At 39.1% G+C, this 25,108-nt stretch overlaps 4 protein-coding genes across 7 annotated transcripts; 2 read left to right on the plus strand and 2 right to left on the minus strand.

The window, feature by feature from the left end:
* Positions 1-2,329: 2,329 nt before the first annotated feature.
* eIF3i (eukaryotic translation initiation factor 3 subunit i) lies at positions 2,330-5,506 on the minus strand. 2 transcript variants are annotated; one of them, XM_022790738.2, is made up of 4 exons: positions 5,320-5,506; positions 4,699-4,812; positions 3,503-3,749; positions 2,330-3,165 (listed from the first exon to the last, which is right to left on the minus strand). In XM_022790738.2, exons 3-4 carry the CDS (start codon positions 3,738-3,740, stop codon positions 2,420-2,422), a joined length of 984 nt encoding a protein of 327 aa, XP_022646473.1. In that variant the 5' UTR covers positions 3,741-3,749; positions 4,699-4,812; positions 5,320-5,506; the 3' UTR covers positions 2,330-2,419. The 2 variants fall into 2 exon arrangements, with proteins under 2 accessions (XP_022646473.1, XP_022646472.1); XM_022790737.2 differs by lacking the exon at positions 4,699-4,812 and having other exon boundaries at positions 5,320-5,486.
* Positions 5,507-5,894: 388 nt separating this feature from the next.
* Positions 5,895-8,956, plus strand: YME1L (ATP-dependent zinc metalloprotease YME1L). Its single transcript, XM_022790733.2, has 2 exons — positions 5,895-8,049; positions 8,478-8,956. Exons 1-2 carry the CDS (start codon positions 6,056-6,058, stop codon positions 8,563-8,565), a joined length of 2,082 nt encoding a protein of 693 aa, XP_022646468.1. The 5' UTR covers positions 5,895-6,055; the 3' UTR covers positions 8,566-8,956.
* A 103-nt stretch (positions 8,957-9,059) lies between these two features.
* On the minus strand, positions 9,060-18,410 carry Vps26 (vacuolar protein sorting 26). 2 transcript variants are annotated; one of them, XM_022790735.2, is made up of 7 exons: positions 18,111-18,410; positions 15,890-16,028; positions 15,102-15,339; positions 13,494-13,704; positions 13,093-13,241; positions 12,682-12,805; positions 9,060-11,742 (listed from the first exon to the last, which is right to left on the minus strand). In XM_022790735.2, the coding sequence occupies exons 1-7, from the start codon at positions 18,111-18,113 to the stop codon at positions 11,464-11,466; spliced, it is 1,143 nt and encodes a 380-aa protein (XP_022646470.1). In that variant the 5' UTR covers positions 18,114-18,410; the 3' UTR covers positions 9,060-11,463. The 2 variants fall into 2 exon arrangements, with proteins under 2 accessions (XP_022646470.1, XP_022646471.1); XM_022790736.2 differs by lacking the exon at positions 18,111-18,410 and adding an exon at positions 17,563-17,768.
* A 130-nt stretch (positions 18,411-18,540) lies between these two features.
* Positions 18,541-24,567, plus strand: Hacd1 (3-hydroxyacyl-CoA dehydratase 1). 2 transcript variants are annotated; one of them, XM_022792444.2, is made up of 6 exons: positions 18,541-18,803; positions 19,723-19,971; positions 21,242-21,388; positions 22,062-22,156; positions 22,488-22,633; positions 23,457-24,567. In XM_022792444.2, the coding sequence occupies exons 3-6, from the start codon at positions 21,276-21,278 to the stop codon at positions 23,667-23,669; spliced, it is 567 nt and encodes a 188-aa protein (XP_022648179.1). In that variant the 5' UTR covers positions 18,541-18,803; positions 19,723-19,971; positions 21,242-21,275; the 3' UTR covers positions 23,670-24,567. The 2 variants fall into 2 exon arrangements, with proteins under 2 accessions (XP_022648179.1, XP_022648178.1); XM_022792443.2 differs by lacking the exon at positions 19,723-19,971 and having other exon boundaries at positions 18,542-18,803.
* The last annotated feature ends 541 nt before the right edge of the window (positions 24,568-25,108 follow it).

The following is a 25,108-nucleotide window of genomic DNA, read 5'->3' on the forward strand; positions in this document are numbered from 1 at the left end:
GCCGGCGGCGCTAGTGCTGGTGGTACCTTCTCCTTTCCCCTTTCCCGTGAATGCAGCAGCCGCAGCAGCGGCTTGATCGTCACACTATTCCTCTCCACCCTTCACAACCTATGGAAATAAACTGTGTCAGCAAGCAACGAGCTTTGAGCAAATCTCCAGTATTGCAGACCGGTGTTCACTGACGCCAGAAACAAAGGTCGAAGCTACGTTCATGATTATAGCTGCCGAATACCAACGAGCTAAGTCCCGGACGTAAAACACGGATAGCTGCAAAATGTGAACAAAGTTGAGGTGTCTTAGATTAAAATGGTCGGTAATGAGAAAGCTCTTGAGCATCTTAGCAGAGAAGAAGAGCTGTGTCTCTCGGTTTTTTCAAAGCATCGTATATGTGTAATGGTATTCAACAGCGCCGTTCCGTATGAAACCTTAATCGGGGCAATTTTATATTTAGCAGAAAATCTAGTCCGTCGGTAGAAGCACTTTCGTTGCTTTCGTTTCCTCAAAAAGTGGATGCAGTGGTAACATTTAAATACGTTATTTTTAGAGCAAATATACAGACAAAAGAAAAAAATGTATTTGAAAAATGCATATTTTACGAAACGAGTCGCGCAAGCTCAACAAAGTAAAAGTATCTACAACGATATTTGTATTCTCTAGAAAGAATTCTGAGCAATGGTGGATCACTAATAAGTTGTTCTCTTAAACAAAATTAAAGATCAGCAGAGACGAAATGCTAGATAGATTAGGAGTCTTTTGAGGTTCTGAAAATTTGTACGGATGGTTAAAATTTGTAGAAAAGTAGTATACGAAGCCAAATTCTACTTCAGATTGTAATTTGCCAATAGGTATATATCAATTATTATAATTTTTTTTAAGAAGTGTTTTTTTTATATTTCCATATGTAATTGTATTTCTTCTTCGAGCTCTTATAACTATGAACGAAGGCAGACGTTATTCTGAGTATATTCAAGCAAAGTGACGGATCAAAAGAAACCCATTTTCGATCTATAAGTAAAACACGTCTATTAAATATACACGATTGCATAGTTAGATTCTAAATTCACACAGCTGCAATGGCATGTAATTACGGATAAAAATTTAGTTGAATGCCGAAACGTCAGGAAACTAAAACTAGAGGAATAAGATGTATTCAAGTTTACATCATATGAAAAAATAAGTCGCAAAAGGTTTAAGTTATGTGTGATGTCGCGATAACTAAAACCGCCATCAGCAGCAATTGAATTCTGGTTAAATTTTTAAGAATCACTAGAAGATTACAACGGTAATGTATGTTATTTCTATTTATCATAGATTGCTTTTAAATAATTTGATATATTTTTAACAAAGAAGTCGATGTAAATAAAAATCTGGGGTGAAACTTATACAATCATCCCTCACGCACACTTTCCAATGATGTCAATTGTGCATATGCATATTGAGGGCCCTTCCAGGGCCTCAGTTTAGGAATTACATCCTAAAAAAGTAAGCCGGCCAAAGGAAGCTCGTGTGGATACAATATTTTGGATTAGTAAAGTCTTTTTTACACGCATTAATAAGCTAAAAACCTGACATAACAGTAACAGGTAAATGTTACACTATGGTAGGTAAATGTTAAAGAACACTATAAAGCTGTTCCGATTGGGTTTGTTATGGGTAAGTCAATGAATTCGCAACAAATCTGAATCAATGGATAATATACATGATACATAGATTGATTAGCCAAGTTGGTGGAATCGATCACACACATCTTTATGAATGTTCTATATATAGATATATAAACAAATCTGGATGAATGGCAAATTTCCTGCCTGTCATTAGGAAAGCCGTTAATATTTTTGCCTATCCAAATTGATTATTCGCCTACCAAGGGACACCGCTTCCACGTCAACAGGCTTGCGTATTTTCCGTAAGTTCCGTGCTTCATTTTAAGGAAGATGCACTGAAGGTCTCCTGAATCGAAAAATGGAAAGCTGGCTATTTTTCTAAAAGCTATTGCGACAACCATTCGTTTCACTTGACCTTGATACTATCATTATAAAAAGCAAATATCTAACCAAATGCACTTGAATCAATAATATCCTTACGCAGGACGAGATGTTACTACCCTCTTAGAGTTGTTCATTGCTTCCCGAAAAGCGTTAAACATCGAAAACAATTAGTCTGACAAAGAGAAGCTAACTCATGTAAAAGCATTAAGTGTCGTATAAATATTACATGTTCTTCTAGCCCAAGTGTGCAAACATTTTTATATCTAAATATGATCTCTGAACTGTAATAGACTGCCTACGCTACAGTACAAATACTATCGAGAAAGAACACTCGATGCCCATGTGTTATAGCAATTACATAATTTTTATTTTAATACAAGTTTTTATGGTAAACTATTTAGTTCAAATCGTCTTAAGACGACATCTTTCGTTTATTCACCCTCGAATTGTAATTCGAAATAGCTGGGATCAAAATGGTGGACTCGAACGTAACCGTCTTCTCCTCCAGATGAGTAGCTTTTGCCATCGGGGTGGAATGCAACTGAGTTAATAGGACCGAAATGATCCTTTACACGTCCGAACTCCTCCTCGAAAATGAGATGATAAAACCGAGCATCGAATTTGCCTTGTTTTGCTGAGGTTGTTGTTACGTCGCGGGCTTCCTGTCCGCCACCTAACAGGACATGATAACGGATTGGCGAAATCGCAGCCGAATTGACCGGCCGCTCGGTCTGGAACTTTTTCAACTCTGTGAGCGAATCTGAATCGAGAACTTTGGCCGAGTGATCCTTTGAGGCGGTGATCACCATCGTACAGTCTTTATTATACTGCATATCGTTGATAATACCAGAATGGGTACGTTCACGTTGCATGCGTTTTAATCCCTGTCGGAAGTCCCAAATACAGACTGAGCCGTCTTCGTGGCCTGTGAGTATACCATCGTCGAGATTCCACCACAAAGCTGCAGTCACCTTTGCGTGAACCGATGCAGGACATACGGATACCCTGAGCATATCACCCTGACCCTCTACTTGTGCGGGATCGTTGAAGTCAATAATGGTCATCTCACAGTCTTTGCCCATTGTGTTGTCTGTTGAGTACATGGCATAGCGGCCAGAGTACGAAAACGCGCACGTACGGGCCGCTGTTGTTGTTTGGTGCGTGCTTGTACATTTGCCTGTGAATACGCCATATAAATGTAAAATCTTATATGTCGAGCAACATTAAGCCTTTCTAACCCGCTAGCAATTTACAATAAATATATGATAAATAAATTATCATAGTAACTTAGATATTCTGAATGTAGTGTCATAAAGGTAAACAATCCGCTAGCCAGCAACGGAATTCTCTAATTGCTTTTGAAGACGATGATACTGTAACCGGATATTTATGTCAAACTTTTATATTATATCAAAAAATATTTTCTTACACATCCGGTTAGGTTAATAAAATCTATCCATTTTCTCCGCTTCATTCGATGAGACGTTGTATGCACACAGACCTCACGAACTCACCAGTTTCAAGGTCCCAGAGCCTGACGGTACCTTCGGCGCCTGCTGTGATGACACGAGTCGAATCCCAATTGACGTCGATGCACCAAACCGCACCATTATGCCCTATTAAATTGCCGAGTCGCTCGCCGTTCAGTGAATAGAAAATGTTTGGCTTAGAATCCTTTGCAGCTGTGAAAAGCAAATCGCCTTCTCGGTTGTATTTAATCTGGGTGACGGCCCTTTCATGGCCCTGAAGCATCAACGGACGCTGAAACACAGAATTGGGGTATTGTATAAGAAAAAACATTTTTTGTTAGTTGTATTGCTCGTACTCGACTAGTAGAAAGCTTTACTTAGCTATGGATTCAGGCTTCAGTAAATGAGGCAATGTCAAACAAAAAACATTTAATTTCTGACCTCCGCTTCAACACTACGTCACTCTGGAGATAAGCAATACCCACATTATCAATGCATGACAAAAAAGCGAAAGCCCGAATGCTGAACTTTATATATATATATATATATATAAAGTTCAGCATTCGGGCTTTATATATATATATATATTCATAGAAGCAATAGAAGGATTGGACAAATTAATGGAGATTTTCAAGATTCATTTGTTACTCTTTTTTTTTTTTGGGCTATCTAAAATAATGATAATAAACTTATATGCCACACCGGATGTGTGGCTGTGCAACAACCTCAAGGGCAGCTTCTTAATGACTTTAAAGCGTTCTATGCATCAAGTGGACACTTTTATCGGCAGGTCATTGTTTACCTACAGTAAAAGAAAATGCTAATTGGTAAACAATTTAGCAAGGTTCTGTTGCTTCGCATTACCAAACAACTGACTACAGCATAAAATAGCGCTTGTTTAACAAGTTTCTACTTGACATTAACAGAATCATAAAGAGTCGAATAGTTGCAATAAGGAATCCTTAGCTTCGTACTATTAGCCTGTATTGTTGTACGCAAAGGTGCACTACGATACACCAAGTATTATAGATTGGATAAAAGTCTAGGAACGCCAATCAATATTGCTAGACGGCGAACAATAAATTCGCGCGCGACTAGACAGTCTCATGTTGCAAATGATAAAACCAATAATTCGATGACAGCGGCGAATTTTGACTCAACAAATATTTAGACGGTAGGAGAATGTAACGATTCATATGTTCAGAACCTACATTTGGAAAACGAGCATGAAAAATACTCACAAAATAACACCATATGCGGGTGGGTATATCTTAAGAATACGGAAGCATTTCTGGACATATGTGTGAGGAATCCTTTGCAGGTGACCGCACTATCCCGTTTGAATATTTGTTAACCTGTTTGTTACATTACCGCGAAGCATAACGACCCTGTTAATATCGTAATAGCTCCTGTAAATAGTAGCGACGCTTTGTCTCACTTCACCGTCATCTAAATGCCGCAACTATACAATCAATAGCCTAGTACAGTTTATAGAGAACACATTTAAAAACCTGTTTACTTCAGATATTGATCAGATGGGCACTACAAAGATCAATAATGACTCCACGATGAGCTACTAATACAAACTCGTATTTTTTGTTTTGATTTACTTGTTCTTACGATTCGAACTTGGAGACCAATCAAAACGGACACGCAGCAACCTTTGTTTCAATAGTTATTGAAACGAATTCTATATATTTCTTCATAAAATCTGTCAGAAGCGAAAAAAATGCCAACACATATGTATCAACAATGACTGGGTTGGTGATCTCTGGTGACACGCTTGCTCTGTATCCGGTAGTCTTCGTTTTTTTGGCGCGCTGCTGATACGCAGTGGAGGCTCGTTAAAATGTTACACCTACCATTTTAAAGAGCGGCCTTTGTATGCGTTCGTGGGATCACACTAACACGTAAACCATTAAATACTTGTCAAGCACTGAAGCACGTTGCACGAATGCGGCTTCGAACAAAGATGGCGGTGTGGCGGTGCTGCGCTATTGTTTTTCATTCCGTCTGCAACTGGAGCGAGTGATAGTGCAGCCGGAAGTTATATTGAAACTACACTAAAAATTCCCGCCCGGCGAAACAGTTGACTATTTTCATTCGTAGGAGACTCACGTAGTGCATACTAGCTATTGCTCAGGTTCGTGTCAAGCAACAACTGTTCTGTATATATAAATTATTCTTCATTGTGAGTCTTCTATAGGAAGTTGCTAATTCAGGCGGATTTCGTCTCGGCTGATGTTTGCCAATACACTAGTATGATTGATTCGAGAGAATCAATAATTCGGCCATCAAGGAAAAGAAGTAGCAGGTATTAATTTTCGAATATGCACTGTAATAGCCGCGACTTTACGCCCTTGATAAGGACCTTGCATTGTATGATTGGCGTAAAGGCCTCTCGGTGGCAGTTTGTTTAGTTTTTGAAAGGAATGAAAGTTGGGTAATCGTGTGTCGTCTGCATCGTGTGATATGTTTGCAGTGAAAAAGTAAATGAGCAACGTTTGTGTACTAAGTTCTCTGTTGTGCACATTTTATATTTTCGCGTCCCATCTGGCGCTGGTTTAGAAATTCGTTGGCGCCGGTCGCCCTGTTGCCATGTTCTCTATACTTCAGCCACCTGCGGTTCCATCGTTGGTTCAGCTGTGCACCGGTGGACGGACCCCGGTCCGGACAGGCCGTGAGACCACCCAAACGGCCGCTTCTGACCTGCAGGTCATCAGTTTTCATAACACTTTTCAGTGGTTCAGCCAGAGTAGGCTTTGCGCGTCCCTGCTAAGGAGCAAGGATGAGTTACAACGGGCGCTGTTCTATACTCCCGCCGTCAGGGAAGAGGTTACTGTGCAAAACTCTTGTTCATGGCCAGCTAATTACGAATCGTATAGCCTCGGCCGGTTAGGCTTGTACCGGTCAGCTTTGCTACGGAGTCCGCTTGAGAAAGTCAATATTGGCGGAAGCAGCACTACGCGCGGGTTTAAAACAAAAGCGTCAATGGCCAGGGAGGGCTACGGATCGGGCTTCACGTCGCCATCGGATATCTTCCGTAGCATAAGGAAGGATGATAGCTCAAAGAAAATTGACAAGACAGACAAACTCAAACATTTTCGTTCCTACATACAAGATTCGTCTCTATCCGCTGAGGAACAGGCACGCCTTCGAATAGCTTTTGCCGAAGGCTACGCGTCTGGAAATGGTAAGGCCGCACCGAAATTGAAACTCTTCACCACCATCCGGGACATACTGGGTATAACGCTAATCCTCGCTGCATTGTTCGTATTTCTTGGTGGACCCATCCGACGTGTCATAATAGGCTCTTCAAATGAAGTCCTTCCCGAAGAGATCGAGGTATCGTTTCAGGATGTGAGAGGCGCGGACGAGGCCAAACAAGAATTGCAAGAAATTGTTGAGTTCCTCCGTAATCCAGAGAAGTTCTCGGCACTTGGTGGCAAATTGCCAAAAGGCGTTCTTCTCGTGGGTCCACCGGGCACCGGCAAGACACTTTTGGCGCGAGCCGTTGCAGGGGAAGCCGGAGTACCGTTTTTCCATGCTGCTGGCCCAGAATTCGACGAGCTTCTTGTTGGACAGGGCGCTCGCCGAGTGCGTGATCTTTTTCAAACTGCGAAGGCTCGTGCTCCATGTGTAATCTTTATTGACGAGATCGACTCGGTTGGCGCCAAGAGAACCAATTCGGTGCTGCATCCGTACGCAAATCAAACTATTAATCAACTACTCACAGAAATGGATGGTTTCCGGCAGAATGAAGGCGTAATAGTTCTGGGAGCCACCAATCGTCGCGACGATCTCGACAAGGCCCTTCTACGTCCAGGTCGCTTCGATGTCGAGGTTCAAGTGCAAACTCCTGATCTAGAGGGGCGTAAAGATATCTTAGAACATTATTTAGCGAAAGTGACACTCGGTAAAGATATAAGCGTCGACTATCTGGCACGAGGTACAACAGGGTTCACTGGAGCAGATATTGAGAACATGGTTAATCAAGCGGCATTACGAGCCGCCATGGATGGTAAGGACGCAGTAACAATGCAGTATTTCGAAAACGCGCGGGATAAGGTGCTTATGGGGCCAGAACGCAAAAGCCGTATACCGGACGAAGAGGCTAACCTTATTACCGCCTACCATGAAGGAGGGCATGCTCTCGTTTCATTTTATACCAAAAATCATAGCCCATTGCACAAGGTTACAATAATCCCCCGTGGGCCCTCTCTCGGTCATACAGCCTACATCCCTGAGAAGGAGAAGTACCATGAAACAAAAGCACAATTAATGGCCACCTTGGACACCTTGATGGGAGGCCGGGCTGCTGAGGAATTAATTTTTGGGCCTGAGAAGATTACCTCGGGCGCTTCATCGGACCTGTTGCGCGCCACTATAATAGCTAAAAAGATGGTGAAGATGTGGGGCATGTCTGAATCTGTCGGAGTTCGTACATTCCCTGAAGAGCAGGACTCTCTCGTCGTCGTTAATGACTTGGCAAACACAACGGCAGAGCTTATTGATCAAGAAATCAAACGTATCCTTAACGAGTCTATGGAGAGGGCTAAGCACATTCTCAAGACGCACCAGCGAGAACTTAAGTTAGTCCTTTTAGCTACGAATAGCTTCTAGCTCATTATATTTATCGGTAAAGCCTTAAGCTCATGTTTTTGCGTCTCTTTGTAGATATAAACTGAACTTTTTGTGATATAAAACTTTCGTTATTGATAACGTTGGCATTTTCGTCTCAGCAATGTCTTCGTTAGTGTAACACAAATATCAAAAAGTCCATGATGATATTTAAGCTATATCTTCTTCCAACTGTATAATTATAGCGTTCCTGACACTTAGGTTGCTTACCTGTCGGTCTGTGTATAGGCTAATCTTATTTAACTCTATGTGATAGTCGGTCCTTTTACTCGCGAACAGCTAACTCTCGCTAGATACTGTTTCCACGTACCTATAGGTCGCATTTAAGTACAATAATAGAATCAGGAATACATCGATATATCGTTTTGTTAAATTGCAGATTATTAGCTGAAGCGTTAATGAAGTACGAGACCCTCGATGCGAAGGAAGTAAAAGTTCTTCTCGAACAGGGCGAGTTTAAGCGCTGACAGGTAACACCTAGTGCATTAGATGAATATAGAAGAAGCAAGTTCAGTAAGGATTGTCCCCGATTTATCACTATTCGGCCGAGAGCGGACGAAGATCTGAGCCTTTCTCGCTACATGAGGGTTGGCCGAGTCACAGCCACATGGCGACGTCATCGCAGACGCTCCAGAGTCTTCGTAACATCTATGTTACTATACTGTCTGCGACTGTTTACTCGTTTTAGGACTACCGAACGATAGATCAAACGGCGTGCTGTTGTATAGAGCTATATATAATTAAATATATAAAGTACAGTAGGACACACAGAAATTTTGGGAAAGGCGTGAAAAGCCAATATTAAAGTGGAAGAAAAAATTATATGATGAGTTAAACATCCTACTTTTACAAACATTATGTGGCTTTTGTCTTTACTTCTAATTAGTTTTTAAATGAAATGTTTAAAATATATACATATTTATGCACTCGTTCTTGTCTTATCATACTTGAGAAGAAATAGTTGTATTTTATTTAAAATGTTCATATTTTATTATCCTTACTCTCATCTATTATCGTACGATCTGTTATCGTCGTCGCTTGATTTCTTTCTAAGCATCGTTTTCCCCCTAGTCCTAATCATCATCATAATCGTCATCTGTGGTTCGCTTTCACCGACATAATTTGTCTTTCTGTGTACCCGTCATTACCTTTAACCTTTCAATATCTAAGATTAGTATTTGAAAATATTTACAACAATGCTCTGCTCCCGTGTACCCCCGAACGGATCACAGGGCAGTATATACAGCAATCCTTTTCTACTTCAGCTATCCTGTACGTCGTTTCCGTTATATGTCGTTTAGTCATCCTCCTTCCCGACTTCGCTTTTTCTTCAAATGCCCTTTGCCACTTTGGCAAAGCTTTTTGCTTTTTTGCCTCTTATAATTGAGTCTCGTCTTCACACTTTTTACGAACGTTTGCTGTGCAAAGAATCTAACGGTATCGTCGTCAGTTACAGTAGTTAGCTCTTCGTCACTGACGGTGATTTATAAACTTGTTTTCATTAAAGCAGAAAAATTATCAATTTCTTTTTTCAAGCTGATCAGTATTCCTACTGTCTTCCCGAGTCATGCTTTTGGTTCTTTCCTGTCATCCTAATAGCAAAAATGATACAATTCTGCTCGTCGGCGAGCAAATGTAGTACCTATGTTTTTTATATTCCTTTGTTTCAGTCGACGACCTCAGGTAATCCTGTTGATGGATTCTTATACTTATTTCACTCTACCCCTTTATAATTTTGCTGTATTGAATAACGGTTGGCCATTGCCATTTCCACGGCTTGCACTCGTTAACTCGTTAACACGTTATCATTTCTTTTGTTATTCGTCTTTATTATTATTGTTGGTATACTGTTACAATCAACTTAACATATATATCGCATATTTGAAAATTTTACCTCTTTATCCTGCTGTGTGCACCTTCACCATCGTTCACAGACGAATCTCTACGTTTCGTTGCCTCACTGTTCGTGTTTTTCTTCTTACATAGACATGTTTTTTCGTTTATATAAGAAAAAACCTAATAACATTTACCACTTGCACCTACTCGAATGCGAAAGACGCCGCAGTAACAACACAACATCGTGCGACGGGTCTAGCCTGTTCTTTGTCCCACGCTGACTATATCAACTGATCAAGATTTCTCACATTTATTTGGTTGTCTGTAAATATATGTGTGCCTGGATTGCTGAGCGTTCGTACTTTCTGAAATTGACTATAGATCTCGCATAATCATTGATAATATACTATCTTCGTAAATTTCATTTGTGTGTGCCATTTCTTTAAGTAGCATGTGGCTTCAACGTTCAGTGCCTGATCATTCTTCGTTACTATAATTATTATGTAGTAGCGTGTATTGTGCTTTTTGAGATTTGTTGGGCTCATCTTCGTTATCATAATAAGTAAAGTATCGAAAATAGACGACTATCTTTCATAAGCAATCTATCAGTAGAAACATATAAGATCAGAAGTGATCGACGAAATAAGAATATCTTCATATATAAAACTATAGAGTGTAAATAAAGAAAGTTGTTTCATATCTAAGTGTGATTGTAATAATATAGCCATAGCACTAAGAATATTTGCTGTGTCATATATCTGAGTGCAGTAGCCTGCCGCATGTGACCACCCTATAGCGAATGTTCAGGCCCATAAATAGCATGTTATCGGTAGCGTAGAATAGATCATGAGTGTCAGCTCTGATCACACCGACATTTTTTTTTTAACTATTTTCCGGACTACCATTAATTTTTGTATGTCACGTTGCTCATCTTCACTCATCTTCTATTGCTAACGCTTAGTTACGACAGTTAACTCCAATTTACCGCAACAAGTTGTAAAACCTCACTGGCCATCACGCATTTTCCTACACGTTCCAAAAACAGGCCTTTTCAATGTTCAATCAGATTTGTTCTGAAATCAACCATTTCTAAGTGAAGTCTTTAATGTGTGCTTGTGCTTCCATCTTTTTTGCTGTTACCACATACACGTAACCAATTATTCGCAATCTTGAAATTAGTCTTTTTCTCTCTCTCTCTCTCTGCCTAAATATGTAAGGCATCATATAATCAGTCCCTCATCACTATCATCACTTATCTATAAAAGTATCGGCAGCCCGGGTAAGGGCTGCTGTTGCTTGACATTGTGTCTGTTGCGCTGCCAATGTGGCTACATTTTTTTCAAGAACGCAAAGCTAAATATGCATACTTTTATCTGTTGTGCTTCTTTCTTTTTCTACTTTCTCTCTTAAACCATTGATCCTGATATTGTTGTAGTGTTGTTTCTGTTGTTGTTGTTGCTGCTATCGCGGTGGCTTACGTGCGATATTTAGCTACGCGATTTTCCCGCTAGGACTCAGCCCCCAACTCACTACTGGTCCTCCTTACTTCCATTGCTGGCCGTCTCCTTGATCTCTTTAGGTTGTACGGAGTTGGGCAGAGGCAGAGGGTTAACGTCCTGGTCAGGATTAAAAGATATTTGTCCATTGTCACCAGCATCGCCTTCTGGGCCGCCCTCCTCGTATACCGGCGGACTTTGCGGCGACGCTGGCGTGGACGCAGGTAGTGATGGTCTGTCGACTGTGGGAGATTGCCGTACGGCCATAACAGGCTTTCGAGTCTTTTCACCCTTGCGCCACAGAATTATTTCCTTAAATATGCCACAGCAAAGTTTAGTTTAACACTCGTTATACAATAAATGGAATTATAGCTATGTAAAGATATTATGTAAGGGTGTCGCAAAATTGGAGGTAAATCTTTTAAAGAATGATAAAGCTCAATGCATAAAGTACTTTTTCCAGAGGGACAATAGAGCGCCAATTTAACATGTTACCGCTGAAAATAAAATTTATCAGAAAGCGACATAGTACATATTTTTAGGAACAGCCAGTTGATCCAAAGTGACTATTACTTAAACACTTTCCATCGTTTCTGTAGGTAAGATTCTGCTGCTTCCTCATCAATAAAGTTAGCGAAATGTTCAAATAAGCTGTGGTGAACTATAACATATTATTTTCTAAACACAATCGAGTATCTTTGCTGAGTAGTTAGTAACTCGAAGTTAAGCTATCTAGTGATAGCTAGGGTGACCTTACAACAATGTCGAAACAGGGATCGTTAAGTATGCCCTTGACGGCGGCGATAGAAGGACATCATTGGTTGGGTATTTCGGAGACTGTTCTTGATTGAGACACTACGCATAATAATAAATTATATGACCTGTTGACCACAATGAAGATTCTTCCCAAATACAAGTGACAGGTAACTATGCCTACTGTTGGTATTGACCATTATAGGCTATAAAAAATGGCTAACCGTAATGATGTACTATTATTTACTATTTTCAATTAACTGACTAGGAATAGGTATTAGTAAGATAGTAAGTTCTTATAAACATAATGCTTAGTTTCTCTGGTAAGAAAGTAATTTTCACATAGTTACATGTTTCCTTAATTGATATCTGGCATGTTACTTTTTTCACAAATATCAATCTGCAAAGGTGAAATAATATACATTTTTCATGACTCTACTGGGTCTATCTATAAATATGAGTTCGAATTTAATGCTGTTCCTGCTATGACGTACAAACCTGCTGCTTGAAATATCGTCGCTCTTCTTCATCGACGAGCACAAGATTAAGATAGTACCTTACGGAAAATTTCTTGTTAATATCTTTCATAGTTGGTGTCAATTCATAACCCGAAAGGAATAGCCTGTGGAGAAAGCAACAACATGGTACGTCAAGGGATTGAGTATTTAGGACAGAGATACTGAATACATGTTTAGATATTTTTAATTCATCATTCCGCAAAAGCCATGATAAACAATTTCCCGAACAAGGGTAGAACTCAATAACAATCCGAAATCCTGTATATGACGAGTCGGCGACCTGAGCCCATCGACTCACCCTGTAGTCAATCTCAATCAGCAATCGATGGATATATATTATAATAGGATAGATATATAGAATGTGTATTAAAGTACAAGTATCAATACATACCTGATGGGTATGCTTTCTCCGCGGACGGGCGCTCCATCCATGATCTCATACTTCGCGATCGTTTCGTTCTCGGTGAATGTGTTCGGTCCGGCCCCTGTTGTTTCGCGTTTGATAATTGCTATTTCCATGTGCTTAATCTTAATCCGAACCTAAACGAAGAAGTCGGGGATGCTTAGTAAATTTTAAATCATAACGCAATTTATTAGGAATAGTCAAGAAAAAAGGAAACAGGCAATGTGATCGTTATCCGTGGCACAGTAAAAGCCAATTAGTTAGCCAGTTACATCGTGGGGAAACTAAACACATACTACAGCGATCACTTTAGCACCGATAGCATTGATAATGACGCTAGTAAGCTTAGGCACAGAAATTTTAGTTGCCTGAGATGTGTTTAATCTTACGAGTAAGAAGTAGATTTTGCCAACGATGACGTCTTTCAGATGGTATTTGCTTTTGTTGTACTCAAACTCGATATGAAGGCAATCTTCGATTCCAACTTCCATCTTAATCGACGAATTAATGTCTGGATACGATGACAAGGTATGCACTGCGAGTTCAAGTTCTTTAATTGTGTCCGTAAGACGTCGCACAATAGTCACCCGAAGAAAATACCTGTATTGCGCAAAAATGCAGCCAAACAGATCGCATTGCAGGCTGCGGTAAGTAATATTGCCAAAAAATATCACGTTTTATCCGTGACGTTTTCATTATTTATTTACCCCAATATATCTGTTCTTGGCGCTGAGTGACTCAAAGAAAGCAGCCATGTGTACACTATAAGCTGATCATTCATTGTTACATAAGAACGAATACGTCAAGTAGAAGTTTCCCTGACCATCTTTTAGTGCAGCAGACTTTGTCTAGAACAGTTTACCGTTGTTCCTTACACATCTATCATTACACAAACAATACACAGTAAATTGTAAATCTGTGCTATACTCTGCAAAAAGAACAAAATCGTCATAGAAAGGTAGCCTCGTAATGGATACAACACTCGACTTAAAAACAGTTAGTGAAAAATCAAAGATCTAATAGTTTTTTTCTAGGTGTACACTGTAACGCAGTTCTTGCCCCCTCACCTCAAGGCTTGTTGCTACACATGTGGAGAACGCTTTAAGTATTATTTGGGCCGTTATAGTGGTAACATTGTTTTGTTGGGCGTTCAATGACTTTTAGTGCCGTAGTTCATGTACAGAAAAAACAACAAACAAATATACAGCATATCATCGCACCATATTATAGATATGTTTCTGATTTACAATAAAAAAAAACACAAACGCTTAGCAGAGAATGGCTTAACAGGGAGGATATGTTAGTATCCAACCCGCGAAGAAGATTTTTCGTGTGATTTTGACCCGAATTTTGGTCAGTGTCTACACACACAAACAAAATCATAGCAGTTGAAGTCAACTAGACAGGGTTTAAATATATCATGCAGCCAGCACTGGTAGCAGAATCGATCACTATGGTATACGATTATCATGCCGTTTTATAAATGTGTTGGAACAATCTTACATAAGGTCACATCTCCCATTTCAGGGAGATGTTCTAGTAGGGCAAGTTTTTCGGAAAGAGAGAGAGTTTCGGAAGAGCTGATTTCAGGTTCACAAAGTAGGAACGGAAAGCGGCGTTAAAATAAAGCAAGTTCTAGTCAAGCTTTTATAACAGTTAGTGGCAACGTGAGGCGTAGATGCTATCGCAACGGTAAACATAGCACAACTACATATAATTTTGAGTTTAATATATACAAACGGTAGAAACACAAAAAATAACTCCCTAGAGTGCCAGTTCTGCGTCTTTCCATGCATGTGAACAGTTATTAAGAAATCGCTAGCAAAAACGCGAAAGTAGCTTTGTTCACGTAAATTTCTCGGAATTGATCATTGAATGTACACGCTGGTAAGGTACTCATCCGGAGAAGCTGTCAAAAAAAGCAACTGATGTTTGTGAGCAATTGAACTGAATGGCTAAGCGACTATAAGTGAAAATTTCTTGAATTCGACTCTTACCTGAGACGTACGTTGGCGCCAGTATAGCTTTCATAGGGCTTTTCAACATTATGGAATTCGAATGGGAAGCTCGTGTTTTGAATAAGGTCCCCTGGCCGAGCGAGCTCCTTCGAGATCGATGTAAATTCGTGATGATTTCCCCGATCGTAGTATAATTCGATGAGTCCAATAAGCTCGATTTTAATGCCTTGATGTTCGAGGCGAGAACCTGCTTTGCGCAAGGATACGTTCACTTTACCTAAAGAAATGTCGCAGTAAAATAAAAAGGAATTAACGCAAGTTTGTTTTTACACTGAAATAGGTTATGGAACCATGGTTACGTACACTGTCTATTGAACAAGTCGTCAATCGGAAGCTTCTCTTTGTTTGTCCTGTATTTCGTGACGTACGTAAACGACTACACATTTGAAGCCACAGGACCTTCTTTTCTGTTTCTTTAGAATTAAAGGAAGCTATTACGAAAATAAACTCGTTCGAGGCATTGTGTTCACAAGAGGAAAACGAGACAAATGCTTAGAGTTGTTCATTCACTACAGCTTAGACATCCAACAAACCAAACGTACATAACCGCGTCACATATTCAGCTCTACTTGAATAATTACCGAAGATTTATTCCAACTGTGCGAAGAAGACGCATTTGATAAAGATGTACGCTGATTGGTTTTGTGCAACGCCGTTGACATTTCACAACTATTTACATGTGCATGCGAGTAATTCGTAACATACGTCTCTAACAGAACGTATGTGTATAATAAACCATAAAAAGATGTGCACGATGTTGTACATACCGGAAACAGACTCTCCATCGTAGTAGAGAAAGTGTTTTTCTTTTTTTCCGTCTTCGGTTTTGATCTCTGCGAGTTGACGAGTCTGCGTGCCATCGAGCACGATGTCGATGTCCGCGCTCTGGCCAAATCCCAAAAACGCCTATCAACATCGAGTAGTAAAGTCCGGCCGGTACCATTTCGAACACACGTTACGGTAGTTGATTGGATTGCAGAGCCGATAAACCACAGATAACACGGGTTTGCAAAATAAATAAAATGATCGCAGCGGGATCGTTAGTACCACCACAATAATGCGAGAACAAACTAACAAACCAAAATCCATATTATCTGGAGGTAAATTAGAGCAATATCAATTTAATCAAGGATTATATAAAAACTGTTTAAAGCAGTACTTTAATGCCCAATATCCACTCCACAAAACTGCATCGCGCTGTTGAAGCATGCAGGCCAGCAAAGAAGCTTGCAATACTGAGCTTTGAGCGATTTTTATATTTAATTCCATGTTGAGGATCATCTCAAAAAAGGACGACCCCTAAACATCGGCTACGCTAGCGCGAAGTGTCACTAATCAAGATTATTTTATCCGCAAAAAATCAAAACCTGAGCCACTCTGTAAATGGTTGTGCAATACATACGATAGGCTTTCCGTATTTGAGGGGACTATATTATGTACGTACACCATGATAAAAAAACGTACTGCTTTTATAGAGGAAATGTTAAAATCTCAGCGTCCTTTCATAACCCTGCCGACGCCACTACGAAGTCCATCGATGAAAACACATTCTAACTGTTAAACGGTCTCTGTCAGCTCTATCTCGCCTTTCTGGGTAAGTAAAACATGTTTTCCTGGGAAGCACTAAGACAACATCTCCACCCTAGGGATTAAATTGACTCAACAATTAAGTTGACAATGTAAAATTAGGGATTCACTTATTCCATTTGTAAGGCAGAGCAATTGAACGTATGTCGTTATGCAAAACTTCAACTAAATTCACCCAGTCATAAAAAAATTCAAAGGTTATTGTACTCGTTACGTATCATCCACCATAAAAAAGCCCAGGTCAGACACAGTCAAACCACTGTAAGTAAAGACTTCAGCTTCACAACCAATGAATGATTTCTAATTCGTACCGATTGCGATGCATGCGTAAATATTCTTAATTGCAAGCCTACGAAGTTCCTTCTTTACTCAAACAGACTTTTATAGCATGATTCAGGGCGTTCTCTTAAAACGCTCAAATGAGATGGTCCAAATGCGTACCATGTAAAAAAATGTGGCGAAGTATTCAGAGCTAAACAGAGGGTGCACAGAAAAAACGTAAAATTATTCACGATAATTCATTATTCCTTTTATCCACAGTGCAGAAGGAGCGTCTACAGAGACAACGTATAATTGAGCTCTCTAAGATTTAAATGATTATACAAAACAGCGTCATTTTTTTTCTCGTCAAAAAATGATTGTGTACACCTTTCATTGAATTATAAAGAAGTGTTAGGTCTCATGGTAAAACAATCATAAAATAACATTTTCACCACACTATTGTACTCCTATTCAGACCACGAGTATATCCGTTAATTCACCAGTTCACATCTTCATCAACTGAGGCACAACATAGCCTTTTGGCATGATCCGTACAATTACTAGCACAACTGTTGCCTTGCTCCCAAAGTACCATTTTTGATTCGTGTCAGACGTATGCAGATCGGATTAGTATTTGGTATTCGTCTCCAGCAGTATTATCTACATAGTTGTAGTTGGCTATAAAGGTAATTGGTATCTTGTCGTAGTCGAACAACGACAGGTGAATAGCACACTTAATACGATGAGTTCTAGCAATCGTAATAATTTCGACCAATTTTTGTGCAGCCCGACAAACTTTTCTTACAAAGAACACCACCTGACCGCTGTTCACTCCACACTCCTACCACGACTTATACTGCTATTAATTCACATTGACAAGACAGCTTCGGGGGCGTTCTGCCGAGACAATGGAATTTTTCGCAGGTACGATTGCGATGACAACAACGGCGCTGGCCTGGCTGGGACTGACTGGTTGGTCAGTTGATAATGCTATTGAACAGGGGGATCCCGACTCTTGTCTCTTGGAATGCCGTGTGATTGTAAGCTCTACGTGAAATGACTGCCCTAACAGGATCTATCGCTATGTGCTTATTTTCATCGTACCCCACGAAACGTCTAAGTTCTCTGAGGGTGGCTTACCATTTCGCGGCTAGAGACGACAATATCAAAAAAGAAGACACGATCAGATGACAGACCGTCAAAAGCTCGTAGGTTCAACACACACAATAAAGAACTAACCGCTCAATAACATGGCCGCTGGATGTTTCATGCGCTGATTTTAATTACAACAACGCGGTTTACTGTACATCAATACGATCACCTTGTTACCCTACCATCATTAATAAATTCGGTTTCGATATCACGGCGAATAAGAAATTCTACCGGAATTATTAATGGGTTCGTAGTCTATTTAAAGGTTGGCGCAGGTCGTCTGCCGGCACATCCGTCTATTGTTTTGGGGGGCTCCGTGTGCATCCAGTGAGTGCCCTAAACACGTTATTGGGCTTTCCTCGTAGACAATCCCTTTCTGCTACCCACTGCCCTCTCTCACGTCTTATGGTTACCCTCTCTGCTTGTATAGGAAGACAGCCACAGCTGATGAAGAAAGACTCGCGAGTCGTTGTCTTCGCTTCTAAGTTAGGGATCTAGCCAAAATAAGTGGAAATAGTGACAGTAGCGTATTTGTGTGCGTGTGAAGTGGACATTATTTACGTCGCGTTCCAACACCTTCGGTTAGAAGGTACTAGACACGCACGCAACAATGTGCAAGAAGGAACAGAGCACTTTTGCCAAATTATACCTGACTGCGTACAATGGGCTGCAGGCTGCCAGGTTTGTCTATTTCTTTTGTCGGCACACGTGTGTCAACCATGCACTGTATACAAGTGACCTAATGTCTTTGCCGACAAGCAGGACACACCGCGATGCAAACAATAATTACTGGTATAACTTAGGTTTGCCTGAATACCGATTACCGACCTGGACGGGTGCACGAAAGCTGCCCCTTCGCGTAATATAGAAGTGGTTACCGATAAAAAAAAATGCCAGGTTTTTCATAAGTCATTTTTTCGTCTTGTTGGCGCACATATTACTCTTCGCATAGTAAAACATCGTATGTTGGCGCGTCTGTGTTGGATAGAGTAGAAGCGTTACTCAATGATCGAATCCTTATCTATTTCGTGTAGCCGTTTCATCCTATTCACTGTATCGGGAAAAAATAGAATTCATTATACTAGTACCTCGAGTTCGAATTATCAGACTGCGATTGTGTCAAGGAACGGAATGTCTGTGTTAATTGATATAATAACACTCCAAACTCACCTCACTGTAGCATATACCATGTAAATGCAAGCATAAGGCAATGTATTATTATAATAACGAAGTGAAAGCAAGCTTACGACTCATCTAAGCTTAAAGCGCAGAAAAACCGGATGAAGGGATCTGCATTTGCAGAATTTTAATAAAATGTGTCAAACAGCATCGATGAAAGCAATTAATAAATTAGCTAACCGAATTGCATTTGATCTACAACTCCTCAGGAACGCGAGATTGTGGTATCACGAGCTACAAGCTTATGTTTAATTGTAACGAACAGCAATAGGCACATGTAGGAATAAATACACTATAGACACCAGGACGTTCACTACACGTAGCTACTTAACTACCTTTGACTATTATGAGTGTTATAGTTCCAGTGCTCTTTTGTCTGTCGAAAAAGTCAGGAAATAAAACGGAATGAATTTTCTTGAAGGTTAAAAAGGTATTACAGCAATATAACGAAGAAGCAATATAATGAAGAAGCAAGAGCAGGTCCAATGAAACAGCAAGTGAAAGGTGATGGAATGGAGAATGATGGTTGTCAGAATAGACCTAATAGCGTCAATCGAATCCATGTTTCTGACACAATTCAAGTGATCCAAATTATTTAAATGTTCAAGTGGAGTTTACAAAAACCAGCTACTTGAGCACAACTACAGTACAATGAGTGACATAATGCAATGTAAGTTAATTCTGTTCTATATAGGTAATGTCTATGTTAATTAAAATAATAACGCTTCAAACTCACCCTACTGCAGACCAAAAGGTCATTTGGGCTAGCGTAATACTTTACCAAACCATCTATATATGTTTTTGTTCTTCATAAATTACAATTGACGTTTTTGAATAATTAAAAAAATATTAGAGTAAAATTACGTGAAGAATGCAATATTTAACTTCTCTTGGCTCCATTGTCGCGTTATCAAAAAATAAAGGACTAGCGCTTTAAATTTTCCTTTACTCGTAGAATTTTCCTTGAACACATCCTGTTGCGCCCGGTCGGTTTGTGCCACCAGATGGTGTAAGCTCCCGTGAAGAGAAACATCCATCACCTGACCTTATACAAGTAAAATATGTTGGCAAATACTGTGGTAACAGGTGGCCTCTTTTGGGACTTTGGAACCCATAGCGCGATGAATTCACAAATCAAACAGCACCTCAATAATCAAAATAAAACTGAACGATGTCTGAAGCTGCATGTTCGAAGCACGTTAGGCCAGTTTTTTGATAATTCAACCATGTAAATGATGTTAGTTATCCTGACCGAGTCTGCCATTATCGGATTAACCATTGGCATAAGAAATAATGACAAACGTTTCGACGGCCAGTGTGTGCATAGCGGTTCAGGTGCAATAAAATATGTAGTTCCGAAATGTGGAAATCGAAAATTACTTTATACATGTTATATATATTAATATATATATAATATTTTTCATAATACAGTGTTATCTAGGTAACATTTGTCTAAAAACATACCATATGAGACACGTAACAAGTAATTGACTGCTCTTATTTGGTATTCTTTCGGACGTGAGCCGTTAATCAAGACGCAAATGCTTTTTTTATTTCTAATTTCCTTCTGATAATTTACCCCGTTATATGAATCAACGTGGCTGACGCTTAGAATTAGTATTCGTACTCTGGTGGCAGTCAAAGGTAGTTGAGATGCTCCTACGATTTGCTTCGGGAAACTAGGAATACTTCTATGAGAAACATGTATATTTTTCACAAAACGGAAACAGCTATATGTATTTAGAAAGTAATCTGAGGTGTAAAGTTATGACAATAACACTTCTGAAGCTAGATATCTAATTACATTGATAGTGAAATAAGTAAACTAATCAAATCAATATATTTCAGGTACATTTTGTAAGCCATAAGGAAAGATTCAATTATCTAACACCGCAACTTTAGACTACCTTCTAACAGATCATCTCATTTCGCATTTCCAGCTGGAGCTACGTTTTGATTAAATCATTATCGTTTATGTTTGAGAAACAATGTTATAAAGGAGCTTTCGGGAATATTGAACTGGAGTTGGGTGTAGCTCAAACGGCTGGTGTTATGGAAGTCGTTCACGGTGTTACAGGGCTCGTCAGGTAAAGACAATATCTATTTCACATGAATACACCTATAAGCCTAATTTAATTATATTTTGAACACTTTTTATCACTCTTGTAAGTATATGTAACAGACGAAGCCGGGTTTTCTTTTATCTGCAGTAATCAAATAAATGTACATTTTACTATGTTGACGTGGAATTTTGTAGCGACAAGTGGCTTCGCGTTATAGGTATTGATAACAAGTATGAGGTAATTGACCAGCATTGTATATTCAAATTTTTTGTTGTAAGAAACAATACTAGAGTTCATTTGTTGAGTTCTGCTACAGAAGTATCATGCTATTTTATATGCTATTATTTTATGTACGAAAGTACATGTGCGCATACTTAAGTATCCGTAAACACTTTCGAGTTTTCTAAGATCCTGCCAACAGAAAGAAAGCTAGTTTTGTCTCACAAAAAGTTCTGCAAAAGACTTTGTCGTGACTATTCTTTTCATTTATAACCAAAACTCTGCCAAAACCAAATGTGCGAATTATTACACACCGCTCATTCGGTACTATTGTATCTGACCTTAATGTAGCCGCAACTATAGTCTTCTCTTTATATGTTAAATGACAAAAAATCGTCGCAAGTCTTTACAATTAGTTGGGAACTGCTGTAAAAGGGAACTAGTAAGAGTTACTACTATTGGGCATGTTCGTTTTTAGAGCAAATCCGTTGCTGACATTTATACAAATGCTGTCGAGAATTGTGGTGTACTGGGGAATCCTCGTTGCCGTGCCGGAGTCCCGCTTACAGATCGGTTAGTATGTGTGTGCATGACGCAATGTATATCCAAATAGTGTTTGCTAAAAAAGAGTAACTGTCAGCTAAAAATGGTTTCACTGGTAAGGGTCAATGTAATGAATTAATTGAAAAGGAATTCATTTAATGAATTATTAAATAATTAGATTGATTAATAAGAATTATTATTAATAATGAATTAAATATTATGCACGTAACAAATATATATGTTATTTAACCATTTATCTATAATAACAATATTTGGAAAATATTTTTTTATTTTAGCTAAATGACTTGTTACTAATAACAAGGCACGTTAAGAACAATGACATTTTTGTATGTTATTTTAGGTCTCCCAATGTTATTAGTGGCGTGGAGTATTGCAGAGATAACGCGTTATCTCTTTTACGGGTTGAGTTTGTACAATGCGTGTCCCCCGATTCTCACGTGGTGCAGATATTCGTTTTTCATCATCCTTTACCCAATTGGAGTGAGCGTAAGTCTCTTGGGAACGTCTTTCTGTCATATATTTGTATATAAATGTTAAGTTTATTAAACTTAGACTTTTCTACTGGTCGCCTGCAGCCTCACGAATGCATTCATCCGAAACTAGCAAGGCAGAAAAGTCTTAATAGGGATCGGATTGAAGAGAGTAGAAAATACACTAAAATGTCGCAAAAAGCGATTCTTAAGTTCATTAATTTTTAACGCGGAAATAACGTCTGTTTTGAATAGAAGCATATTAATCTCCAATTCGGTTGCCCAGATGAGCTCCAACCGTTAGATTTTTCGAGAGCTTTGGGTGATTTTAAACCCTTGTATCTTGGAGACCTTTGGCCTGTTATTAGCCCATGATACAGCTCCATCGGAGTTTTTAGTCAATCGTACTTAAAGGACCGTGGAAACATCTTTTGGTGTTTAGATGCAGTCTTTAAAATAAATCGAAAAAGACTCCCCATTTAAATTTATTATCCTTCACCGATTGGTCTTTGTCACTTTCATAATAGGAAAAGACAGCTATTGCAAATGTATACTTCATTAAAAAAACTGGCTGTCTACTTTGAGAAGCATGTTGTTCGTTTGTATTACTTATTTCGTGCGGATCTATGAGTTAGAAGGGATATATATACTGGAAGGCATGTAACTTACGTAGAGATTATGGCAACTTGAATTTTGTTCATTTAATATAGTTAGAGTTGATTACCGATAAATTCGCGGCAATTTACCGAATTAACTGGTTTACTCCTCTTTCTGTTCGCTGGCATCTATTGCTGCTTACTTCGACGCGTTTCGTCTGAACGTTCTGCTCGACACCGTAGGGTGAACTCCTTTCAATCTACTCAGCTTTGCCGTACGTCAAGGAACGGGGTTTGTTCTCCATTAATCTGCCCAACCCATATAATTTCTCGTTTGACTATCACCTTGTGCTGGTTATTACGATGCTCATTTATTTGCCTGGCCTACCTAAACTGTATAGCCACATGCTTAGCCAGCGCAGTAAGGTCCTCTACCCACCCAAGGAGAAGCAGTAGCTTTGTCACCATCTTTGAAGTGCAATAAGCAAGCTATTTTCCTAACAAAATTCTTCAAATCGTGATCAGTGGACGACTGCAGAACCTTCAGTCATTGAAAATAAAGAGCTCTCATATTAAAAGTGCTAGGATACTAAGTCATGGCCTTTTGCAGCGAGTGATGACAGAAGTAATGCCGTGCTCATAAGCCATGCACATGGGAAATAGACAACATTATTTGCTTACAAATTTTGCTTCTTTATAAAAAAAAAATATCAACAGTGTATATTAATAATTATAGTTATGTTATAAGGTGAACGTATTTACGCTGGGCTTGCGTCAATTAGCCATTGTACGAAATCTAACACAGACACATATGGTGTATTATTGACAGGTGGCTTTCGACTTGATAATTTAAAATTAGTTTAGAGCTGCAGTTTGCAAGAAAAAATATATAATAATATACATATAATATTTAGATATTAAAACGTCTATATCGTTATCATCAGTGTTCACCTATCAGGGATCAGATTAAAATGAAGTTTTGATAAAGCTGCCAATGCCTTTGTCATCTGTCATAAACCAAAGTGCACTAGTGCACTTTGGTGCAATAGTGCACTAGTGCACTTTGGTGCAATAGTGCACTAGTGCACTTTGGTGCAATAGTGCACTAGTGCACTTTGGTGCAATAGTGCACTAGTGCACTTTGGTGCAATAGTGCACTAGTGCAATAGTGCATTAGTGTATTAGGTTTCCGCCTTAGGCAAAGATCAGCTTGAATAAACGAAAATATAAGTAGATTAGTTCAATGATTTTTGATACTAAATGTACAAGTGGTACTGCGCTTGATATTTAAGTACCCCTTACAAACAAATTAATGAATAATTACCTAAATGGCAGAATAAATAATATCTTCGTATCTCTTGTTTTTCTTTGCTTGGTAATCTTTAATAACGAGCAAGAAACTCTTAATTCTACTAAAGGTATTCTGCAAATGGAATTTGATACGAAGAGTCCTGCAAAGTATTTACTAAGATTTTAAAATTAAATATTTTGTTAGTTTATGATCTTGTGTGTCAAAATTTCAAATTATTGTAATCAGCTCGTACATCAGTTAGTGTAATTACTACCTATAAAGAAGGAAAGAATAAATACGGGCTTTCTGTCAGTGACTTGAACTAGGCTGTAATCGATGTTAAAATTTACGTCGAAATCCTTGTGCACAGTTTCAACTACAATTAACACAGCTGGAAGAGACCCACATCAAACGACACTAATCATCCTTCATAGTTAGTTTAGTACTTAAGTAGACCTGCGACAGAGATAGTTTGAAATAACGGTTGGAAAGTGCGCCGAGAAACGACGTTTTCTAAGACATCCACTGGGTAGGTAGGAATTTTCGCGCTAAAGAAACATCTAATAAACACCAAAACGTGTAGTTAAATACAGAAGTGAGATCG

This window comes from Varroa destructor, unplaced genomic scaffold (genome assembly GCF_002443255.2).
Source record: "Varroa destructor unplaced genomic scaffold, Vdes_3.0 BEIS01000002.1, whole genome shotgun sequence".
Taxonomy (NCBI): Eukaryota; Metazoa; Arthropoda; class Arachnida; order Mesostigmata; family Varroidae; genus Varroa; species Varroa destructor.